The sequence below is a fragment of the Anabrus simplex genome, chromosome 2 (genome assembly GCF_040414725.1).
Source record: "Anabrus simplex isolate iqAnaSimp1 chromosome 2, ASM4041472v1, whole genome shotgun sequence".
Lineage (NCBI taxonomy): Eukaryota > Metazoa > Arthropoda > Insecta > Orthoptera > Tettigoniidae > Anabrus > Anabrus simplex.
Genome location: NC_090266.1, coordinates 288748405 through 288773756, shown reverse-complemented (window position 1 = coordinate 288773756; position 25352 = coordinate 288748405). Strand labels below are relative to the sequence as shown.

The following is a 25352-nucleotide window of genomic DNA, read 5'->3' as shown; positions in this document are numbered from 1 at the left end:
GTAAATATTCACTTTCAGACAATTATATGTCACTAAGTTTAGATGCACATATGCTCTTGTTTAGGATTTTTTCGATCTCATCAGGATCCGTAATAAATATTTTGGCCTACCACAAATTGAAATAGGAGTGTGGTTTACTCTTTCTAAATCAGCACCAGCAAAAAGTATCATTTTATGCTATCTTCAAAATCTACTTCAACGACCATGAAATTCCATGTATCATCGGTGGCGCAAGGCAGCATTATATTGCAGCGTGATTACCAAATGCTGTAGTGTGCCACCAGCGGCGCTTAAAATAAAGTGCGTAAAGTGTCTCTAAAACTGTTATAATACACAAACTAACCATTGATCAGGGGATTTCATGTGAAGAACAACATTGTATGTATAAAAACTCAATGTAGTCTTTTAAGGAATACAGTGCTAAATACCAAAGCAATTTTTGAGAGGTAAATTTTTTAAAATCATGTACCACCGGTGGCACACATCAGGATGAACGTGTTAAAGAGAAGGGCATAGAACATTAATTTTTATTTTGTAACATTTTTAAAGGAAGTAAAAGCATTGTTATCTGTTAGAAAAATAATAATTTTGTAAATTGAGTAACGTGTTATTTCATGTGAAAACTGTATGAAAACAGATTGTTAAAAGCAATGTTTTTCTGTAAATTCCAATTGGGTCATTCGTATTCAACAGACTGTCTCAGTTACTATTTCATGTAGGCATTATGAACCTGGTAGCAGCAGTAGCAACAGCAGCTACTACGTGACTAACAACTTGCATGAGCAACTTTGGCTGGTTTCAGTTTTTAGAATAATTCATTTATTTTGTAACCAATAGTATGGCTATTGATAATGCGATCTTTTGTAATGTCACCTCATGCTACTTATGCTCTTAAGAATGCTGTAGAACACTTTAATCATAAAGGGATACTATGACCCTCACATTAGTCGGTCATTCTCTCATTTGGTCTGAAAAGGGTGAGTACAATGTTTTGCTTGTTTTAATGCCCCTGTGTTGTATAAATTTACATCTCTTACTGACAATTAGTTGCTTTGGGTACTGTCTTTTCTCTGCTGGAAGCTTGTGATTCCAGACCGCTTCTTTCGAGATGGATAGTTGCTGAGGAAAGCAATGGCAAACTACCTCACTCCTCATCTTGCCTAGTACGCCTCATTTGGGCTCTGCCATTGGTTTTTGTGGTTTTCCTATAACTGCACAGCCTTTGGTGGTGCTATTTGAGGATCCAACCAGCCTCTGGGCTGATGACCTAACAGACAGACAGTTGCTGAGAAATCACTTTGAGAGTATACAGTATAAATAAGAAGGAATCTAAGCATATCAACAGGTTTAATTTGAAGGAATTTATTGTAAATACACAACATAAAATATTGTGATAGTTCCAATGAAATTGTTGCTATATTTCCAGCTAACTTTTAATTTGCAGACATGTGCTTAAGCATTGGTTGTGAAACTTTATTGTCCTTTCTGAAATCTGATTGCTGGAACTGAATGAAAATTTCTGTTTCATATAAATGTTGGTTTTGTTATTTGAATGGATGAAAACCATAACGGTATAAGTAGCATTTTGGTCATTCAGAGAAAAAGGCATTTAAACATCTTCAACACTCATATAAAGCATGCTATTTGTAGTTATACCACCCACCACTAGAGAGCAGAATATTACCGCTATCACTTGTATCTATTTGCTAGTGAAAGGATACATCCTGCACTTAACTCATTTTTTTATAATGTCACTTATACTGTCATGGTTTTCATCCATTCATTTGTATTAACTCTGATTCATATATGAACTTTATCTGCTTTTTCCACAGTAGTTAATAATTTAGGGCACTTTGTAGCTGGTAAGATTTTGGGTCCCTGGCATGTAACTGGGTTAATTGATATGCATATGTAGAGGGACGAAACATGAATAAGAACAGATAAAAAAGATAAACACGACGATCTATGTGGGAAGAGAGAGTAATAGACAAGGAGAAATGTGAAACACAAAAGGACAGGGACATCCTTGTGTACTGCCATCTTCAAATAGATAGGCTCTCTCCTCATCAGTCGCAATTCTTATCAGCTCCAGATGAGCTTGTTCCTGCTTCCCAATTTCATTAGGAGAGTGGGCATCAACTTTCATTGAGGGGCCATCATGACAGATCTTTAGATGTGATGCAAGAAGTATAGTATAACAAGAAAGGAGAATAAACTCACGAAAACTGAAGAGACAAAAGGATATAGATGAACACCAGTGGTAAAAGACTAGGAACACAGGACAGACAAAAAGAGAAAAGGTTTCCAGCAGGTCATATCTCTTTATATATGACATGATTTGACACTTATTTGTTCCTTTCCAATGCAGATATGCATAAATGGGAAGTTTACAATTTGACTGAGATATTGGAGCAAGTGTTCATTTTGACCTGTGTACGTAAATCTCTGTTCTGTATTTATGCTCCACATGAACAAAATTGACTATCTCTGTATTCTTTTCCTGATATATCATATTCTACTTCACTTCAGAATGTTCACATTATTTTATCATGTATACTACTATGTTATTTTGAGTGTTTTTTTGAACACTCCCTATTCAGTATGTGATTTGTTTATGCTTTAGGTCCTTCACGATTGTACAAAGGCTCGTCGGGAGGTCGACTTACATTGGCGGGCAAGTGGTTGCAAGCACATTGTTAATATCATAGATGTCTATGAAAACACTTACAGTGGAAACAAGTGCCTTCTTGTGATTATGGAGTGGTAAGTGGTTTTGAACTTAAGTGTGTTTAACCCATGTTAAAGAATAATTTGAACAAATTGTGAGAGTGTATTGATAAAAACACTGCACATTTAAAAAAAAATGCTATTTTTCATGGCATCGACCTCTCAAGAGGCCACTACTTGCACCATATGATATGAACCTGCGTGCAATTGTAAATGCGGAAGTGTAGAGTGTTGAATGTGAGGAAAGGAACGTTAAGGATGGCACAAACACCCAGTCCCCAGGCCAGGGATATTAATCATTTACAATTAAAAACCCCTGGCCTGGCCAGGAATCAAACCCGGGGCCACCAGGTGACAAGCAGACGCGTTGCCCCCTACACCACGGGGCCGGACAACACCGCACATTTGAACACTATGAAGTATACAGTATTCTATAATCAGTGGTCTCCCCAGTAATTTTCGTCAGCAAGGTGGCAGGAATGAGTAGCCAGGTGGGGAACACATTATTTTGAACTTCTTGTGTTCTACTCGTTCATAATCATGTAACACTGGGGCTTACCACTCGGTTGCTGTGGAGTGCTATACAGGCTTGTGACATCATGCAAAATCGAGTGCTCAGATGCAATTCCATGCTAATGCAGACACCGTTTGGGCATGACACTACGTGATAGTCAAGCTAAACATTTTTCTCCGATGTAATTGATGCAATTATGCTGACAATAATTAAGATTTATCATTTAAGTAGTTTTTCAGCATTTACATTTTAATTTGGAGCACAGGACTCAAATATGTATTAATATTATGTAACTAGCACCCTATCTAGGTTATGTTAGCTGGGCGGTCTGAAAAAAACAGCAGGGCACTGCACCCATTAAAAAGGTCCTAGGGATCTCTGTATAATGTTATCATGCTAATTGCAAGAATTCCATTTCAATATTGATAGTGTACTGTGTATACCCAGACATGATTTGTTTACTGTATAGAACTCTTTCAGAAGTTTCTTATAGAATATTAAGGTGGTTTTGTGTTAGCTTAGTTGACCTCATCCCTGGCTTCTTACCAAGGTGGCCATGGTTTGATTTGTGGTTAGTGTATGTGTGATTTTTTAATTGAAAAGTCACAAAGTTGTTGTTTGGTTTCCTAAAAAACTGAAGGTTCTATGGCTTTGTTTGCAGTATTAAGTGCCACATAAAACTGCAGGCTGCTTTGTTTTCATATAGGATAACGGGACATTTGTAAGCACTGCCTCTGCGGTCTGTGATGTAAAAGAAATTGCCTGTAAGCTGTCTGTTTGGACTTATTCCTCCATAGTAAGGTATCTTTTGTTGAAAAACTAATTCTCAGAGAAGATCGTTCCTAAACCATTCTGAAAATTAGATGATGTTGCAAATGTTCCTGAATGAAATTTCTTATAAATTGCTCAGCTGAGTAATACATTTAGTTAGGAACTAGTCTGCGGTTTATTGTCATTGAAGAGTGATTTATTCAAGGAACCTATATCAGTCAATTTACTGGAGCATTAAGGAACCTGTTTCAGGCAATATTTCATTCCTATGGAGCCTCTAATGATCGGTATTAATAGGATGGCGGAAACGCGCTACTGTCAACTCACTTGAGTTCACATATATCGTGTTGCAATCTAATCTGTCCAAAAAGATGTGCTATATATTTTCCACACTCTACGAACTGTAGAGTTATCACACTGCAGCTCATGTCACGGCTGTTCGTGTTGGCTGATGTCATTGTGACTTAGAATTTGGTGACAGCGCTCCTCACGCGGAGCACAATTTTCTGCTCCAGCACATATCTGGTGACGTGAGCTGTGAATAGAAGCAGTTTGTTTTAGCAATATGGAACAAATGTTAATTGAATTGGTGTGTTTGCATGAGAATCTCTGTGATGTAGGTTCAATTAACTACAGAAACCAGAAAATGCAGCATGAGATAGGACAGAATAGGAAAGTTCACAGGTGACCACTGAAATGAAGTTATGATATAATTTCAATAGGCAGTCAGTGAAAACAACCATCTATATTTATGATAAGTATGATAATAATAATAATAATAATAATAATAAAAATAATAATAATGTACTTATCTTAAAAATACAGCTAACTTTTATTCGGTGCAGTTAGATTCTCGAAAACTCCCTCTGTGGATCAGAGGTAGATCGTCAGCCTCCGGTTCCCAAGGTAGCAGGTTCAAACCTGACAGAGGTAGTCGGACTTTTGAAGGGCAGAAAATGTGTCCATTTGACATTCCATGTCGTACGTTGTCAGCATATAAAAGATCTCTGGTGACAAATTTGGTGTTCACCCGACAAAATTCATTAAAACTACACCGTGGATGCCCAAGAGAGATTTGGTTTATTATGCCATCTAGTAGGCCTAGAGTAAAACAGAACGTCAAAATTGACTAGCAAGCAACCAGGTGGCGTCTAATTAAAATGCTTGCACATGGTAGCTGAGGCCATACGATTATTATTTATTTGTTTGTTATTTATTATCATTAGTTTCTCCAAATTATGTGTAATCATTCAGTAATTTCATCCTTGATGAGATTATGCAAGTAATTGAATTCTTCTTTGTTCAACCTAAAGTACATTTGAAATCTTCCTGGATGTCCATTTAGCTTACTAAATTGTGATATTCTCATTTTTCTTCCCTCTGGAAATACCTACTGCCTTCAGTGGCAGACAGTATTCATGGCAACAGAAACAGCACAGGCAATTTAAAGCTCATCAGAACTGAATGAAGTGAACGTAGTCTTTTATATCTAGATTTATTTTACTAATACAGTAGTTAACACGATTTACAGGGAAATGGTAATAGATCTGTAAATCATCGGCGTAAATATGATGTCACGCGTGGCATAATACTGCTGGCAGATCGTTTATATACAGTGAAAACAAAAGGAGACCCAACACGGAACCCTGAATGTCCGCTAGACCATTTAGAGAAAGTTTGTTTGTCAAATACTACAGGCTGAGACCTCCCTTTCAAGAATGCTTTAAACCAAGAAAGGGCTGATAGAGATATGTCCAATGTGTGTAATTTAGTCATAAGAAGGTCATGATGAACTCTATCAAATGCCTTGCTTAAATCGAATAGTACCAGGACTGTTGGTTCCTTTCTGTCCATTGCAAACTTGGTATCATTGGTGACTTTGAGAAGTGCTTTGAGAAGTGCTTTGCCGGGCTGAGTGGCTCAGACGGTTAAGGCGCTGGCCTTCTGACCCCAACGTGGCAGGTTCGATCCTGGCTCAGTCCGGCGGTATTTGAAGGTGCTCAAATACGTCAGCCTCGTGTCGGTAGATTTACTGGCACGTAAAAGAACTCATGCGGGACTAAATTCCGGCACCTCGGCGTCTCCGAAGACCGAAAAAGTAGTTAGTGGGACGTAAAGCAAATAACATTATTATGAGAAGTGCTTTCATAGTGCAATTGACTGTTCAAAAACCAGACTGAAACATGTTAAGAATAGAATGAGTAATTAAATACAAAGTGAGTTGTCGATAAACAATCTTTTTTAATCCTTTACCTGTCTGTTAGGTCATCAGCCCAGAGGCTGGTTGGATCCTCAAATAGCACCATCACAGATATGCAGTTATAGGAAAACCAAAAAAACCAATGGCAGCACCAAAATGAGGCGTACTAGGCAAGATGAGGAGTGAGGTAGTTTGCCATTGCTTTCCGCACTAGGCCAGAATGTACTATTGCAGCATGACTAACCCTATGAGCACCGAGCTCGATAGCTGCAGTCACTTAAGTGCGGCCAATATCCAGTATTCGGGAGATAGTAGGTTCGAACCCCACTGTCGGCAGCCCTGAAGATGGTTTTCCGTGGTTTCCCATTTTCACACCATTTTCACGGACGCTTCCTTCCCATTCCTAGCCCTTTCCTGTCCCATCGTCGCCCTAAGACCTATCTGTGTCGGTGCAACGTAAAGCAAATAGCAAACCCTATGAGCAACACCTTTCATAACACTCGGACGCGCTGGTTGTGCTCTGTCAGTCATTACTCAGCACCACCCATACCCCAGCAGCTTCTATATTGTCACAGCCATGGATGAGGCTGGGACTTTGGGTGTAAGCTACACTTTGCTCTGGCCTGCACCATGAGATGTATACAAAAGTATTGTATCCATCAAATGACAGCAGGCAGATCCTGTTGTAAGATTGACAAAATACTGATTGTTGAGAAATCATCATATTTTTAGGATAAGGAACTTTATTAACAGATCGGATATCTGCCATTTTCCAGACAGCTGGAGAGACCCCCTGACTATAAACAGAAATTATACAGGTCAGCTATGACTGGAGTGATTATATCCAAACAGTTCATTAAGAGGGAATGTGAGATACCATCTGGTCCAACAGCCTTGGTATTCATGCCCTTAAATACTTTGACTATATCCTTTGAGTTAATGTATGAGAAGTGAAAGAGATCATGTAGAGGTTCATTTGTATTCATGTAACTAAGAATATTTTTTGGATATTCTTTGAGAATTGTTTACTGGCAAATTTTTTACAAAATATTAATTTTGTAATTCTGCAGATATGAATGAGGATGTAAGTTGTGAACTTTTGTTGGCAATATCTAGTGATTTTAGTGTTCCCCATAGAGCAGATGGAGTTCACCTCTTGCTGAACAAAGAATGCATATGTTTAACTTTGGGATCTTGTATCACTAGTTTGCCTTGTTCCGTGCAGAGATTAATTTCTTAATTGCAGATGTTATCCGTGGGTTAGGTGGTTGTTTGGCTTGAGTTACATTTAATGGGGCATGCTTATCATACAACACAAAAAGTAAATTATTAAATTTATTTATCACACTGAGAGAGTACTTCATACCAGGGAGCTGAAATTACATCTTTCTGTAAAGCTTCAGAATTAAAACTGGATATCTCTAAATGTGATCCATTTCCTTTCATATCTGGGTGTTGATATTGAGAAGACAGCATATAGCATATCATGTCTAGAAAACCCACTCGTTGGGGTCTGTCCAAATTTCAGTAGGGTATCATTACAATTTGAAGCTATGGTATAGAGATTTGAATGACAATATGCAGTGTGGTATGTGTCATCAAATGGTATTCTTGTCAGATTGCATGAGACAAGTGCATTATCAATTACTACAGTTTCCGAGGACCCTGATCCAAAATGCCCATTCATATAAATTATATTATACATGTATTATATATGTAATTATAAATCGCCTCTACGAACAATTCCATGAAATCAATTTTGGGAGGATGGTAGATGCATGAAAATAATACTTTAGCCACAGCTAATTCAAGTTCGAGGAAAATATACTATGGCTTATGACATTATTCTGCAGGGGAGGTGTGAACTATTTTCTATATAAATTAAAGCCGGTATGACTCCTTGAAAAATGTCTCATTTACAGCAGTAAGATTAATTTTTGAGCTAACAAAACTGTCAAAAAGTTTACTGAAATATACCTTACCGACCAATGACTGTGCATTTAAGTGGATTATTTTCAAATCAGAGGGATAGGTTTCTGATAGATCTTCAATGATTTTATGACATTTAGGAGAGTTGAATCTAGAAGATGTGATTGAATTTGGATGGTTACAAAAATTCTAGAAAATGAATGTTCAGTTACAGGTCCTAATGAGATTACATAGAGTTTTATGTTACTTGAAGCAAAAGTAGAGAAGAGAATAGTGAATAGAAGATACTAATTTAACTTCAACAAGGAGAGATCTTTTTAAGTTCAGCAGTATTTTTCACACGGCGTTTAACACCCCCTTATACGAGGGTTGAGGCAAAAGTCATGGCAACTATTTTTTTTCTTGAAGATACCAGTCCGGTTGGAAAATGTGACATATACAGACGAAAGGACAAGGTGTTAACTACTTGTGTGGACAATGAATAGCACTGAAATATCGTAACACACTAATTTATTACGGTAGTATACAGGGCAATATGGCCTTCCCGGTGCAAAAGAATGACAACACAGTACACATAAAGTTGACATGACAAACCTGGGCCTAAAGACCCTCAAAGTAGTTCCCTGCTACTGACACCACACGCTGGTAACGATGTGGGAGGCACTGAATACCATCTGCCTCAGCATTAGCAATGTCCTCTCGTGTTGAAAACTGCCTACCCCGTAGTGGTTCGTTAATCTTTCGAATGAGATCAAAGTCACAGGGTGAAATGTTGGGAGAGTACGGTGGGTGCTCCAATTCTTCCCATCCCCAACGTCGCAGTAGCTGCCCTACACACTCTGCTTTATGTGGTTTTGCATTGTCGTGCAGGATTATTGCACTGTCCACAAGATCCGGACGTTTCTCCTGAACGCCACGTGGTACATGTCGCACCAGGAAGTCCCTGTAGTGCTGTGCGGTCACTGTTCTGCCATGTGGAACAAAGTGGCAAAAAATGACACCCCTGACGCGATGATCGCCATGAATTTGACTGGAGAAGGATTCTGACGGACCTTCTGCCTCCTTGGTGATCCAGCATGTCTCCACTCTGCGGACTGACGTTTCAGTTCTGGTTCGTATGCCCTGGCCCAATGGTGATCCAGCATGTCTCCACTCCACGGACTGACGTTCCAGTTCTGGTTCGTACGCCCTGGCCCAAAATTCATTGATGGCAATTATTCGTGACAAGAATTGATCGCCGTCCTGTTGCCAGCGTGCAAGGTGGTCGGAGCATATTGCATAGCGCACCCACCTTTGAACTTCCGTCGGTGCATGCGGTACCCACCGCGATGCGATTTTGCGCAGTTGCAGCTCATTATGCAATATCCTGTGGACGGTGCGTTTCTCTATGCCACTTACCCTCTCTAACTCTAGTAGCGTCCATCGTCTGTCTTCATCCAGGAGCTGCTCGATGACGGCACTTGCCATGTCGGTCTGCACACTGACAGGTCGTCTCAAACATTGCTCATCACTGGTTGACGCACGTCCTTGCTGAAACTTTCCTACCCACCATGCTACTGTACGTTATGGTAGGGCATTATTCCCAGGGGCTTCCACTAATTCACTGTGACATTCCATCGCATTTCTGCCTTGGAGACCAGCTATTTTGGTGTAAGCGCGCTGCTCAACACTGGTTACTTTCATCTCGCATGACACTCACCAACTGACTGATTTCACAGCCCTCGCTGCGCTACTACCAGCTATCACAGAACCATCTGTTGTTCTGCATACACACTATGCCTTATGCCTGCAGAACTTCCACACGACACATATACGTTTGTGATCCGTTCACATATCTACCAGAAAAAAATAGTTGCCATGACTTTTGCCCCAATCCTCGTAGTACGATGACTTGTGACATCAGAAGTCCACTTCTGCTTTTCGCCGAAGATGAACGTTGCCTGTTTCAAAAGGTGTTGTTTGGCGGAGGTAAGATCTTCACGAATCGTCACCTTGGTTCCACTTAACAGCCTCTTCGCACAGAAAACTGCAGATTCTTTGGTGCGGGTCGAGTTACATCGGACAAACTGGTAGAAACTTCCTCATAAGATATACAGAACATCGCAACGCTTTAAAATATTATCGTTTCTCTGCCATGAGTAACCATCACAAAGACGATAATAACAATTATACTACAATAGATCAAGATCTACAAATTCTACGACGTGAACAAAAAGGTCCACTACTCAACATTTTAGAGAATTTTTACATCAGTATGGATCAGTATAAGAACCCAGCCCCCAATTTAATTGAGATAAATGAAAAAAAAAAAAAAAAGAACATTGGGAAACTTTTATTCCGATCATTTGTAGTAAAAAACAGAAACATAAGAACTCACAATTATTAACTCGGTTTCAGTCACCGCCCCCATTATTCCACACACTCCCTTTCTCCCGCAAGCCCTGCCCCATTTCCCCACTCCACTTCCTTGTAGCAACACGCCTTGCATCTTCACTGCGGGAGCAAGTCAGTCGAGAGCTGGACTCCGTAGTCAGAGAACACGAGTGATACAAGCGGGCCACGTAACGTAAGTTACTTTTTCGTTCTTCATAACTTTATTCTAAATATTGTTCCTGTTAGTCACCATTTTTCAACCTTAATTCGATTTGTATTATTCATTTTACAGACTAAAATCAGACGGTTCAACTTCAATAATGCCTTTTTATATCAGCCCATGCTGAAACACAAACAACTAAGCCTACAGTTATACAGATACCAGTTGAACCACATCAAAGGAAAACAAAACATTGAAACAGAAAGATCTCCAGCTCAAGACTGTTGTAATGTTCAACATTTCACAGTTTCTTAACTTTCATCATGTTTTTTTAAAAAACTTTTAACATTTGTGTTTCCTATGTTTTTAATTCAATTTACATATCTTACTGAGGATGACCCAGTGCCGGGTCGAAATATGTCTATTTATATGTAAAGTTTCATCTTAATTGAACGTAAAACGTATAGTATTGACTAGGAGGATTAAAATAGTTTTGTACAATTTTGTAAGAAGTTCAACTGTCATTACGGATTTAAAATGAGATTCATAGTCTGTAATAAGATGGTATGTCGCAGTCCATTTTTCTGCCATTCGACAGTGTGGATGTGACAGTGAGTTTGTCCAAATAATTCCTATTTATTAATTGTTGTTTGGGTCATCAGTCCATAGACTTATTCAGCTCTCCACGCCACCCTATCCTTTGCTAACCTCTTAATTTGGATGTAACTACTACATCCTACATCTAATCTGTTTGTCATATTCATATCTTGGTCTACCCCTGCCGGTTTTACCACCTACACTTCCCCGAAAAACTAACTGAAAAAGTCCTGGGTGTCTTAAGATGTGTCCTATCATTCTATCTCTTCTTCTGGTCAAATTTTTGCCAAATTAATCTTCTTTCACCAGTTTGATTCGGTATCTCATCATTCGTGATTTCCACGAACCTGCTACACAGGCGGATAGGGGGGTCCTAACCGGCTTGCCAGCGGACTTGAGGGAAATGAAATACCTCTCGCGGACCAAACACACACCCCCTGTGGGTGGGGGAGGTAGGCGAATAATACACCCACGGTATCCCCTGCCTGTCGTGAGAGGCAACTAAAAGGGGCAACCAAGGGATGATTGGATTAGAACCATGAAACTACTTTTGATTAGTACCATCACGCGCGGAACACCATCGGTCGCTTTTACTTGCGAGTAGTACCACTCTGTTAGGTACTCCATATTTTTGTGATTCGTAGCACTCGAGTGGGGTTCAGTGTGGGTTTCCAGTACCCGTGAGTCGTGCCCGTGTATGCAACACCACAGGTCTGGGCGTTGCCTGTGAGTTGTACCCGTGTGAGCGACACCACACGTCTGGGCGTAGCCTGTGAGTTGTACCATTATACGAGCGACACTGTAGGTCTGCGTTGCCAGTGATTAGTACCCACTCTGTAGGAACACCACGGGAATACCGGCGCCCGTGATTAGTACACCTAGGTGAGGAACCTCATCGGTTTGCGTTGGCTATGAGTGGTGCCATTGTGTGAGAAACACCATAGGTCTGCGTTACCTTTACGACGTACAATACTTGTGAGTAGTACCTTAATGTTTGGAATAATGTGAGTTTACGCTACCTTTGATTAGTATCACAGCTTGAGAAATATCATGGTTCTCCTTTACTACCGCTAAGTGCCATTAGCATCATTGTGCTTTGTAAGTGGTCCCTTGGTCACTAATACTATTATTTACAAATTTTTTAAAGTCTGATCCTTTTTTTTTTTTTTTTTGTTGTGTTCATGTCCATCCATTCATTTTTCATGACATTTTTTATTTTATTTTTTTAAATTTTATTTTGGTCAGTGGATGCTTTTCATTTTTTGTTGTTATCTCATTTCGTACCATTAGGGGCCGATGACCTCGATGTTAGGCCCCTTTAAACATCAAGCATCAAGCATCATTCGTGATTTGATCTATCCATCTAACTTCAGTGTTCTTCTGTAACACTACGTTTCAAAAGATTCTATTCTCTTTCTTTCTGGGCTAGTTATCATCCATGCTTCACTTGCATACAATGCCACGCTCCAGATGAAAGTCTTCAAAACCATCTCTCTAATTCCTACATCAATGTTCGAACTGAGGTAATTTCTGTTCTTAAGAAAGGCCTTCCTTGCTTGTGCTAGTCTGCATTTTATGTCCTTACTTCTGCCATCATTATTTATTTACTACCCAAGTAACAGTATTCATCTACTTCCTTTAAGACTTCATTTCCTAATCTAATTTTATTTATTATTCTTAAATTATTCATTTATTAATTAATTCAGAACAGTACTATTTGAATTTTCAGATTAAATATTCTGTTTATGTTGTATGTGTTTTGTGGTGATGTATATTCGGAGACATTTTCTTTCATTTCAGCCCTGTTTGAATTGCAGGTAAGTGTAATGAACAAATCATGTTTGTCATATTTCCTGACATCGCATCTTGTGTTCATTCAGGAAGATACCTTGGCCCTCCTTTAAATGATGATGGCAATATGATCAACTGGTCAATATTTGCAGTATGTTCATTTTCCTGCAACACATCTTGCAAATGGATATGATTTCCACTCATAGTTTTGTCTGGTTATTTTGTATGCTGGCTAAACATTCCAGTTGTATTTTAGTGTACTGATCTACCAAATACATTTTTAGTAGCATTTCAAATCTAAGTATTGTATTGAAATCATTTTTGCCTGTACATAATATTAAAAGATATTGCAAGCTGTCATAAAATCTGTGAATTTCTGGAATTTTCTGAACCATGTTATCTCGACTAATATTATCACCTTTATGTCAAACTTCTGCCGTGGTGTTACAACAGCCACTTCACTTGTAGTAGGGGCATTTAACTGGGTGCAATGTCCACCCATAAGCAGTTTATCAGTGTGGATAACATTATTGAAATCCAGTATGTTTGGTGGGACACTGTCATTCGCAGTTTTGAAAGACTGAACATAATTATCATGGCAGTGTAACATTTCTTCCGAAGACCTCATTGAGGCATTATTAATAGGTTCTCTAGTGATGCTTCATCAAATAGAAGCTTGTGTTTCAGGATCTGCAATGAAATGAATCTGTAGGAACTTGTGATTGTTAGGCCCTTGGACCTTAAATGTCGTCATGAAGCCTCGTTCGGTTACTTGTGTTCTCAAAAATGAGGTAATTTGAAATGCATTATTATAATGATGTATCTGCTTCACTTTAATGCTTGGGTGATCACCTGTAAGAAGTAAATGCAAATGTTTGGGAGGGAGAAGGATTCCTTCTAGTTTTACTTTGCCCTGCAAACAATATGTACCTTTTAATGTCTTTCCATTTTAGAGCTAATCGATATTGGGAGACAGCAGACATTGTACATAAAGAAACTGAATGATCGCTTTTATAATTTATGAATAAGTCAAAATCCATAGCATCCACCCTCTCTGCAAATAGTGTCTGTTTCTATGGTATGAGAGATGGTTATTTCTGCCAGACGATTCTGCATTTCTCATTGATTATGCCCACCTCAATCTAATGACATTGTCTTTGTGAAGTCATACTTTCTCTGTCCTGTGACAATCAAGAACCTCTTTGTTGGTCAGTTTCATTGTAATGTTATAAACACACTGTTTTCTAATGCTATTTTCTACGACCTGTATTTGCTTACCATCTTGGCACGATGGGTTATGGGAGATTTTCAATAGATAACAGAAAATCACTGGAAAACTATATATTATTGTATCGTAGCATGTGCAACAAAATTTTCACAGATGGAATTTAAAAAGCCAAGGTGCATCAGATTTCTCGGGTAACTACAAACACATGCCCCCTAGCTCCACTCTTAACTCGATTCTGTGAATTGTGGAACGAAATGTTCACAGACTGAATGAAGAAAAACTGAGGTGCATCAAAATACCATAGAATCTCCAAACAGACTGTGGAACGAGATGTTCACAGATGGAATTGTGTGGGATGAATACACACACGAAAAAAGATAAACAAAATACACAAACTAAGGACAACTAAAAGTAATATGAATAGATGGACAGCAGGATGTGGAAGATGCTGGACATCCCCGCCTGGATCGTAACCTGGTTACACTTAAATTCTTGAACTCAGGCAATCATGTTCCTTCAAATGCTGTTTATTAAACATAAAACGTCTATCTTTTGAAATTAGATCTACTGTTAAAATACACAAATTCATGAAATACAAAATTCTTAAATGAACTGTTTCAATATGGGAGTGCGCACAGGCACTTTGGTTCGTGGTCCTGCCCTCAGAACCTGGGTACTGTTCCATACACCAAATAAATGCTGTCAGGTTTAAAAGCGATATCAAAAGAATTTAAAACTTTACATCCAAAGGTTAAACAGTAGCAACTTAGGAAACACAAGTAAGCTAGCGAACATCAAGGAGATTCCAAAGACATGACCATGCAATTACTTCCGTATAATGGATACCTACCATGAGGCGGCACCATATGCAATTGTAAACCTAGTTTGGTATTAAAGATTCCTTTAGTTCAATGGGCTAGCCGCATTCTACCAGAAGCAGGGAAATAAAGAAAAATACAACATGACTTTTATATTATGATTTATATGGTAAAGTTGCCTGCTCCCAAATAAAAATGCATCACAACATTGAAAAGCTTATTTCGAGTAAATTAAATCATCGAAAATGCAAGGCTGCCCTATAGGATTCCTACAAGAGAAACAAGTTCATTTAAGGCATAATAATAATATTTTCTCTGAGTCTGCAGAAGATCTGGAGAAGTTGCTGAATGGTATGGACAGAGTCTTGGGTAGGGAGTACAAGATGAAAATAAAATAAGTCCAAAACAGTAGTAATGAAATGCAGTCGAAGAAAGTCAGGTGATGCAGGACATATTAGATTAGGAAATGAGGTCTTAAAAAATGCACACCAGTAGCACAAGCAAAGAAGGTCTTTCTTAAGAAAAGAAGCTTGCTCCCCCTTGAACATTAATATAGGAATTAGAAAGATGTTTTTGAAGACCTTCTTCTGAGCATGGCATTGTATGGAAGTGAAACATGAACGATAACTAGCCCAGAAAGAAAGAGAATTGAAGCTTTTGAAAAGTGGTGTTACAGAAGAATGTTGAAGGTGAGATGGATAGATTGAATCACAAATGAAGAGATACTGAATCGAATTGGTGAGAGAAGATGGATTTGGCTAAATTTGACCATAAGAAGGGATAGAATGATAGGACACATCTTAAGACACCCAGGACTTGTGCAGATGGTTTTTGAGGGAAGTGTAGGCTGTTGGTAGGGGTAGACCAAGAGATTGATTTGGCTAAATTTGACCAGAAGAAGAGATAGAATGATAGGACACATCTTAAGACACCCAGGACTTGTGCAGATGGTTTTTGAGGGAAGTGTAGGCTGTATGAACGGTAGGGGTAGACCAAGGTATGAATATGACAAGCAGGTTAGAGCAGATGTAGGATGCAGCAGTTACTTAGAAATGAAAAAGTTTAGCACAATATAGGGTGGCATGGAGGGCTGCATCAAACCAGTCTGTGGACTGATGACTCAAAAACAGCAACAGCTACAACACCTAGGGAGCAGATTTTTATGTATTTTTTTTTTTTTGGGCACATGTTTTAACACAATTTACATTTATTATTCCTATTGTGTATCTCTAAGCGTTAAGACCTAATCTTATTTCACATAAAAACACATATTTTCACAACTTTTAAAATGTAAATACATATTTTAAAAAAATCCATAATAAGCACATAAATTGGCAATATTTGTTACTCCATAAAATTTAAAATGTTTCTGTTTTATAAAATGGTGCACATATTCTCATTTTACGGTTATGACATTGTATTTAACAGTGTATGTTAGTGATATTTCTGAATGTTGTGGCTATTTATGGACTTCCCTCTGGAAGTTCAAAGTCTTGCTGGTCACTGACTAAATGTACCTTTAGACAGCGATTTTATTTGCTGCACACAATGTTTTCTTCCATGATTCTAACTTGCTCATATTAGTCAGCCAACTCTGGTTTTGTTTATAGAATGTCAGCGAAAGGCAATTGTGGAGAGATAAGATGACAGGGAATACCATAAATTGAACTGCGCACTGGGGACTGGGAAGATATTCCCAGTGGGATTGTGTCACTCCTAAGAGTAATGTTAGTTGTTCAGGTTCATTCCTCTGGTCATGAAATTTTGTCTGAATTTCGGAGAGAAAAAATACAAAGGGCACGAGGAAAGTTTTGCAATGTGAGTGAACGCTTTAGACTTTTTCATAATAATTTCCACCACACTCAATACACTTCTCCATACGTCAAAACCAGTCACTGAACCAACTCTGCCACTTTTCTTCCGTTACATTTTCACACTCTTGATCCCATGTTGCCAGAAGCTCCTCATCGGATGCAAAACGCCGCGCTTTCAGCTTCATCTTCACTTCTGGGAAGAGTGCGAAGTCACATGGGACAAGATCAGGACTGTATGGAGGGTGATCAAGCACAGTCAACCCTGATTTGGCAAGAAAATCCATTGTTACATTAGCACGATGTGCTGGAGCATTGTCGTGATGCAAGAGCCAAGTGTTGAGCTGTGACCTTGGACAGAGCTGCTTGAGAGCCTGGATGACCTGAGGCAGACAAGTCTCACTGTACCACTTCGCAGTAACTGTCCCTTGTGTTTCTAGCACAACCCAAGTCAGGATGCCCCGTTTAGTGAAGAATACTGCAATCATCCTTTTCTTCACTGACCTTGACTTTCACACAGTCACAGGAGTACCCTTATCTTCAAACAGCCACACCTTGTTCTGGGATTTTGTTGGGACATCGTAATAATAAAGCCAAGTTTCGCCACCTGTAACTATGCTATTGACATTACGCGAAGTCCCATTTTCAAACTGTTTTAGCCTTTTTTGGCACCATTTCACTCGATGTGCCCTTTGTTCCTCTGAAAGTGAATGGGGCACCCAAAGGGAACAAACCTTTCTAACATGGAGATGGTCGTGTAGAACTGAATGAATAGCTGGTGCAGGGATGTGGAGGGTATCTTCTACCTGCCGATATGTCAACCGCCTCTCTTGCTGCAACATTTTCCTCACAGCTTCAATGTTTTTCTCAGTCACTGATTCAGACAGTCGCCCAGAACAAGGATCGTCTTCAACCCCAAAATTTCCCCTCTGGAACTCTTTGTACCAGCAGAAAATTGTTTTCCGATTTGGAGTCATTTCCTCCAGGCACTGGTCAACAGTTGATCCACGAGCAAAATTGTAGCGGATAATTGCGCGATATTCACCTTTAGATCACACTGACATCTTAACTTTCTTGCAATCCCACTGCTTGGTAACAACTGGTGTGAAGGTCACGCTTTGCTGTCTTCTAGACCGGTTTTCACCCCTCTTTTCATCCCTCACCATAACAGGGGTGTCCAGCCAACCATTTTTGCATATTGCAAAACTTTCCTAGTGCCCTTGTACTTTCTTCAATGTCTGTTGCTAATCTTTTTTATTGAAACAGTGATTCATCATAAATGCAAGTGTAACCTGCAAAATAATGCCAAAAGTGAAGTCGAGTACAAGATCACGTCTTCAGCAATACGTAGAGGAATTTAAAAATATTCTTTTTCAATACTGATGGATATATATTATTTTGCCAACAGTGGGTGCAGATCAACATTCTCAAGAAACCCAGCATTTGTCTGGAGATAAGCACATTATAACTGCTTTGCATTGTGTTCCCGATAATTACTAATAGATGAACCTGCTACTTCAAATGTAGGTCCATCCTAATACTCCCAGTATTATTTAGATTTATGTAGAACATTTGTTTGTGCTGACTCTTAGCAAAATAAATAATCCGGGACTGAGAAATTACCTAACAAATACATTAATTTCGAGTTTCCAGACGAATCCATATTAAGGAAAATCTATCTCAATAATAATTATTAAATTAATGTCGTATGGTCCACCTTTTTCAATACTATATCATGCAATATTATTGAATTACATTACTAAACTAGATGCAATACTATATCATGCAATATTATTGAAGTACATTACTAAACTAGATGCAATAGTATTGCATAATATAGTATTGAAAAAGGTGGACCATACAACATTAATTTAATAATTATTATTGTGATCACAATTCAATATGGATCAAAACCATGAAGTTTATATCCTATGGAAAACTATCTCCCAAAATGTTACGAAGAACTGTACAAAGAATTTGGGCGTATGTGACAGCGGAAACTTTGGGTGAGCATTGATGAAACCACTGATTCAAGGGACAGAAAAGTTAGAAATGATGTAGGTGGTGTGTTGATGAATGTCAAAACTGCTTGTGAACGTTCTTATTTGCTAGCATGTAAAGAAATGGCTGCTGGAAACCATGTCACTGTAGGTAGGTTGTTTAATAAAGCCATCACTTAACTTACTTTTGTCAAAGGGTGTAAAATTGCAGGCTGTCCACTTCATGACTGTATTGATGAATTCTATCAACAAATTAATTTAAAATCCCACCTAATCGATACTTTGTTTTGTAAATACTCAGATACTTTATCTACTACTATAGATGCTTTATTTAATAAAGTATCGATTAAGTGGGATTTTAAATTAATTTGTTGATAAAAGGTGTAAAATACGACAATGCATTACTTCTACTTACTGATAGTACAGCTCACATTAAAAAAAGCAGCCAAAGGCCTTTCTTTAAGCTTTCCGAAGAGCTACATGTAACTTGTGTAGTTCATGCTCTACACGGGTTATGTGAAACTGTAAGGGGTCAGCATGCTAAAGTCGATAAATTAGTGTCTAGTGCAAAAAAGTCTTTGTAGAAACACCCTCAAGAATCAATCTCTTTAAAGACAAAAACTCAAGTCTTGCGTTTCCTCTTCTGCCTATTGTCACACAGTAGATCCAATTCTGAGTGATACCTAGCTCAGTGCAGTGGTATACTATGCAGACAATTTTGAAGGTTTCGCATCCGTTGTGAAGGCAGTAGAGAAAAACGTGTTGTCAGTTGAGATTCTTCAAGAGTTACTGAAAGACAGCTCTTTGAAAAATGATTTTTAGTTTTTATCTGCCAATCTAAGCTTGTTTAAAACCACAGACATACTTGAAAAATCCACTAACCTTTTGTCCGAAACAGTGAAGGAAGTGCGTGCTGTTGAAATTAAATTAGATTCACTTCTAGCTTTGCAGGTACAGGGACTGTTCAAGGTCAAATATCAAAATTTGTTCTGTAAAAACAGAGGGTTTAAAAAAATGTGCTAAGTTGCTAAGGTATTGGAGGGTGCTCATGTTGGTAAAATTGAAGGCATTAGTGTTGGTGACATTCCCCTCTTTAACTCTGCACGTCTGATGTCCTGTGATGTGGAGCAGTAGGGCATTCTTTAGAGATAATCGACATGCATCTATGATGGAGAATTTGGAGATGCCCTTTGTTGTTCACTGCAATTCTGAGACTACTTCTAGCAACTAATATTCCAGTGTGTGATTGGTGAGTACGAACTAACTGGTACAATTTTTTCAAATATGATAGGTTGTTTTTGATATTTTAAAACAAAACAATACCGTTTTTGTAAATACCGTAATATCTACTCGGACACATCAAAAATTAATATACCGTACTGTACTTTTCCACATACGGACATCCATTTACCTTAAGGAGCACATTTGGTAGCACCATATTTTAATACAAAACTTAATACTTATTTACCTCTTGAACACGAGTGGTCATGTGATATTTAAAGCAGAATTTTGAAAGCTTTTTCAGCACATAAAAAAAAAATCCTTTTCACTTCACATAAAAATCCGCTCCCTAATAATAACGAAAATAATCCATTCATTCATTCATTATCATTATAGACTGTTATGCCTTTCAGCGTTCAGTCTGCAAGCCTCTGTGAATTTACTAAACGTCGCCACAATCCTCGATTTGCAACTAGTGTTGTGGCCTCATTTAGTTCTATACCTCTTATCTTTAAATCGTTAGAAACCGAGTAACCATCGTCATCTTGGTCTACCTCTACTTCTCTTACCCTCCACAGAAGAGTCCATTATTCTCCTAGGTAACCTATCCTCCTCCATTCGCCTCACATGACCCCACCACCGAAGCCAGTTTATGCGTACAGCTTCATCGAGTTCATTCCTAAATTAGCCTTTATCTCCTCATTCTGAGTACCCTCCTGCCATTGTTCCCACCTGTTTGCACCAGCAATCATTCTTGCTACTTTCATGTCTGTTATTTCTAACTTATGAATAAGATATCCTGAGTCCACCCAGCTCTCGCTCCCGTAAAGCAAAGTTGGTCTGAAAACAGACCTATGTAAAGATAGTTTCGTCTGGGAGCTGACTTCGTTCTTACAGAATACGGTCGATCGCAGCTGCGAGCTCACTGCATTAGCTTTACGGCATCTTGATTCAATCTCACTTATTATATTACCATCCTGGGAGAACACACAACCTAAATACTTGAAATTATCGACCTGTTCTAGCTTTGTATCACCAATCTGACATTCAATTCTGTTGAATTTCTTACCTACTGACATCAATTTAGTCTTCGAGAGGCTAATTTTCATACCATACTCATTGCACCTATTTTCAATTTCCACGATATTAGACTGTCGGCTTTCGGGTTCATGTTAGTGGGTTACTGTAGTTACGTCCTAGTTCGTGAACCATGGGCAACGGCTGAGTGGCTTAGTAAGTGGTCCTGAGAGTGGGGATACCAGTTGCTATGGAATGGGAGTGGGCATCTCGGACATATTCTGAGTCCTGGCCCTCCTTGTGCTCAGGCGGCTAGGACTATACAATCCACCGGTGGTCCATAACCCGTTAGAGGAGAGATCCTCACTTGGACTATGTGCAAGTAGGGCAGCATCCTGCTTCATGAATCGACCGAGCTCAGAACATTTTAAGCAAGCCTCGGACCTATGGGAGTAACGGAGTCCCACTCCCATTTGACAGGCGAGGGACTCCTTGGAAACAACTTGGCGAACGAAATGGAATTCGATGGGGAGCTATCAATATTAATGGGGCTTATGGAAGAAAGAAAGTAGAACTGGCTGAGTCAGCAAAGAGGATGAATCTGGATGTGCTAGGAGTAAGTGATATTCGGGTAAGGGGAGGTAACGAGGAAGAGATAGGAGATTATAAAGTGTACTTGACGGGTGTTAGAAAGGGAAGGGCAGAGTCGGGGGTAGGGCTCTTTATTAGAAATACCATTGCACGGAACATAGTTTCTGTTAGGCACGTAAATGAGCGAATGATGTGGGTAGATTTGTCAGTTGGAGGAATTAGGACTAGAATTGTGTCCGTGTATTCACCATGTGAGGGTGCAGATGAGGATGAAGTTGACAAGTTTTATGAAGCATTGAGTGACATCGTAGTCAGGGTAAACAGCAAGGATAGAATAGTGCTAATGGGCGATTTCAATGCGAGAGTTGGGAATAGAACTGAAGGATACGAAAGGGTGATTGGTAAATGTGGGGAAGATATGGAAGCTAATGGGAATGGGAAGCGTTTGCTGGACTTCTGTGCTAGTATGGGTTTAGCCGTTACAAATACATTCTTCAAGCATAAGGCTATTCACCGCTACACATGGGAGGCTAGGGGTACCAGATCCATAATAGACTATATCTTAACAGACTTCGAATTCAGGAAATCTGTTAGGAATGTACAAGTTTTCCGGGGATTTTTTGATGATACAGACCACTATCTGATCTGTAGTGAACTAAGTATCTCTAGGCCTAAGGTAGAGAAAGTGAAATCTGTCTGCAAACGAATAAGGGTAGAAAATCTCCAGGACGAGGAAATTAGACAGAAGTACATGGATATGATTAGTGAGAAGTTTCGAACAGTAGACATTAAGCAGGTTCAGGATATAGAAAGTGAATGGGTGGCATACAGGGATGCTGTAGTAGAAACAGCCAGGGAATGCCTTGGAATAACTGTGTGTAAAGATGGGAAAAGGCGAACATCTTGGTGGAATGATGAAGTGAGAGCAGCTTGTAAACGTAAAAAGAAGGCTTATAAGAAATGGCTCCAAACAAGGGCCGAGGCAGATAGGGAGTTGTATGTAGATGAAAGAAACAGACCGAAACAAATAATTGTTGAATCCAAAAAGAAGTCATGGGAAGATTTTGGTAACAACCTGGAAAAGCTAGGTCAAGCAGCAGGGAAACCTTTCTGGACAGTAATAAAGAATCTTAGGAAGGGAGGGAAAAAGGAAATGAACAGTGTTTTGAGTAATTCAGGTGAACTCATAATAGATCCCAGGGAATCACTGGAAAGGTGGAGGGAATATTTTGAACATCTTCTCAATGTAAAAGGAAATCATCCTGGTGGTGTTGTGAACAGCGAAGCTCAAGGGGAGGAGGAAAATGATGTTGGTGAAATTATGCTTGAGGAAGTGGAAAGGATGGTAAATAAACTCCATTGTCATAAAGCAGCAGGAATAGATGAAATTAGACCTGAAACTGAAGTATAGTGGGAAGGCAGGGATGAAATGGCTTCATAGAGTAGTAAAATTAGCGTGGAGTGTTGGTAAGGTACCTTCAGATTGGGCAAAAGCTGTAATTGCCCCCATCTATAAGCAAGGGAACAGGAAGGATTGCAACAGCTATCGAGGTATCTCACTGATTAGTATGCCAGGCAAAGTATTCACTGGCATCTTGGAAGGGAGGGTGCGATCAGTCGTTGAAAGGAAGTTGGATGAATTTATATTATTCCCATTAGTCTGGACTCCCCTTTGGAGCAAGAGCTGGAACGAATGATGTCCGCTCTTACTGAGAAACAATGAGATTTCCAAATGCTAACTTTATGCCTTAAGATATAAACCCCCTTGTTTGCACATGACACTTTCCAAAACAAGGGATCCAAATGACCAATCACGTGAGGAATTTGACCAGGGCAGACTTTGTATCGTTTTACATCGTTTAACACAAACCAGAATACCCAGAAATAAGGATTCCTTCTGGCACCATTCCCACACGCTCTGATATTCTCCAGAACACCAGAAATAAGGGTTCCTTCTGGCATCACTATATTACTGCACAGAACCAAGATTATGTTTTGTGTATAATAATAAACTACAGAACGAAGATTTCCCTCTTTACACACACAAGTCCAAAATTTTTTTATCGGTATGCATTTCATAAACTGGTACATCCTCCTTCCCCAAAAACCGAGCCCTGGCTCGGCAAAATTTATTACACACGTATTTTAAAAAGTTAACACGAAAGAAAACTGAAGGCCGGGGAAGATGACCTCTCAACGACTGATCGCACCCTCCCTTCCAAGATGCCAGTGAATACTTTGCCTGGTATACTAATCAGAGAGATACCTCGATAGTTGTTGCAATCCTTCCTGTTCTCTTGCTTATAGATAGGTGCAATTACAGCTTTTGTCCAGTCTGAAGGTACCTTACCAACACTCCATGCTAATTTTACTACTCTATGAAGCCATTTCATCCCTGCCTTCCCACTATACTTCACCATTTCAGGTCTAATTTCATCTATTCCTGCTGCTTTATGACAATGGAGTTTATTTACCATCCTTTCCACTTCCTCAAGCGTAATTTCACCAACATCACTTTCCTCCACCCCATGAGCTTGGCTGTTCACAACACCACCAGGATGATTTCCTTTTACATTGAGAAGATGTTCAAAATATTCCCTCCACCTCTCCAGTGATTCCCTGGGGTCTATTATGAGTTCATCTAAATTACCCAAAACACTGTTCATTTCCTTTTCCCCTCCCTTCCCAAGATTCTTCATTACTGTCCAGAAAGGTTTCCTTGCTGGTTGACCTAGCCTTTCCAGGTTATTACCAAAATCTTTCCATGACTTCTTTTTGGATTAAACAACTATTTGTTTCGCTGTGTTTCTTTCATCTACATACAAATCCCTGTCTGCCTCAGCCCTTGTTTGGAGCCATTTCTGATAAGCCTTCTTTTTACGTATACAAGCTGTTCGTCTTTTCCCATCTTTACACACAGTTGTTCCTAGGCATTTCCTTACTGTTTCTACTACAGCATCCCCGTATGCCACCCATTCACTTTCTATATCCTGAACCTGCTTACTGTCCACTGTTCGAAATTTCTCACTGATCATATCCATGTACTTCTGTCTAATTTCCTCGTCCTGGAGATTTTCTACACTTATTCGTTTGCAGACAGATTTCACTTTCTCTACCCTAGGCTTAGAAATACTTAGTTCACTACAGATCAGGTAGTGGTCTGTATCATCGAAAAATCCCCGGAAAACTCGTACATTCCTAACAGATTTCCTGAATTAAAAGTCAGTTAAGATATAGTCTGTTATGGATCTGGTACCTCTAGCCTCCCATGTGTTGCGATGAATAGCCTTATGCTTGAAGAATTTATTCATAACTGCTAAACCCATACTAGCACAGAAGTCCAGCAAACGCTTCCCATTCCCATTAGCTTCCATATCTTCCCCACATTTACCAATCACCCTTTTGTATCCTTCAGTTCTATTCCCAACTCTCGCATTGAAATCGCCCATTAGCACTATTCAATCCTTGCTGTTGACCCTGACCACGATGTCACTCAGTGCTTCATAAAACTTGTCAACTTCATCCTCATCTGCACCCTCACATGGTGAACACACGGAGACAATTCTAGTCCTAATTCCTCCAACTGCCAAATCTACCCACATCA

At 39.3% G+C, this 25352-nt stretch overlaps 1 protein-coding gene across 2 annotated transcripts in view; it reads left to right on the top strand.

Moving 5' to 3' along the window:
- MAPk-Ak2 (MAP kinase-activated protein kinase 2) overlaps nucleotides 1–25352 on the top strand; it is a 240422-nt gene that overhangs the window by 63310 nt on the left and 151760 nt on the right. For both annotated transcript variants that reach the window (XM_067140598.2, XM_068226149.1), the window contains one exon: nucleotides 2624–2763. In XM_067140598.2, coding sequence (XP_066996699.1) covers nucleotides 2624–2763 — 140 coding nt within the window. The remainder of the gene's footprint in view (nucleotides 1–2623; nucleotides 2764–25352) is intronic.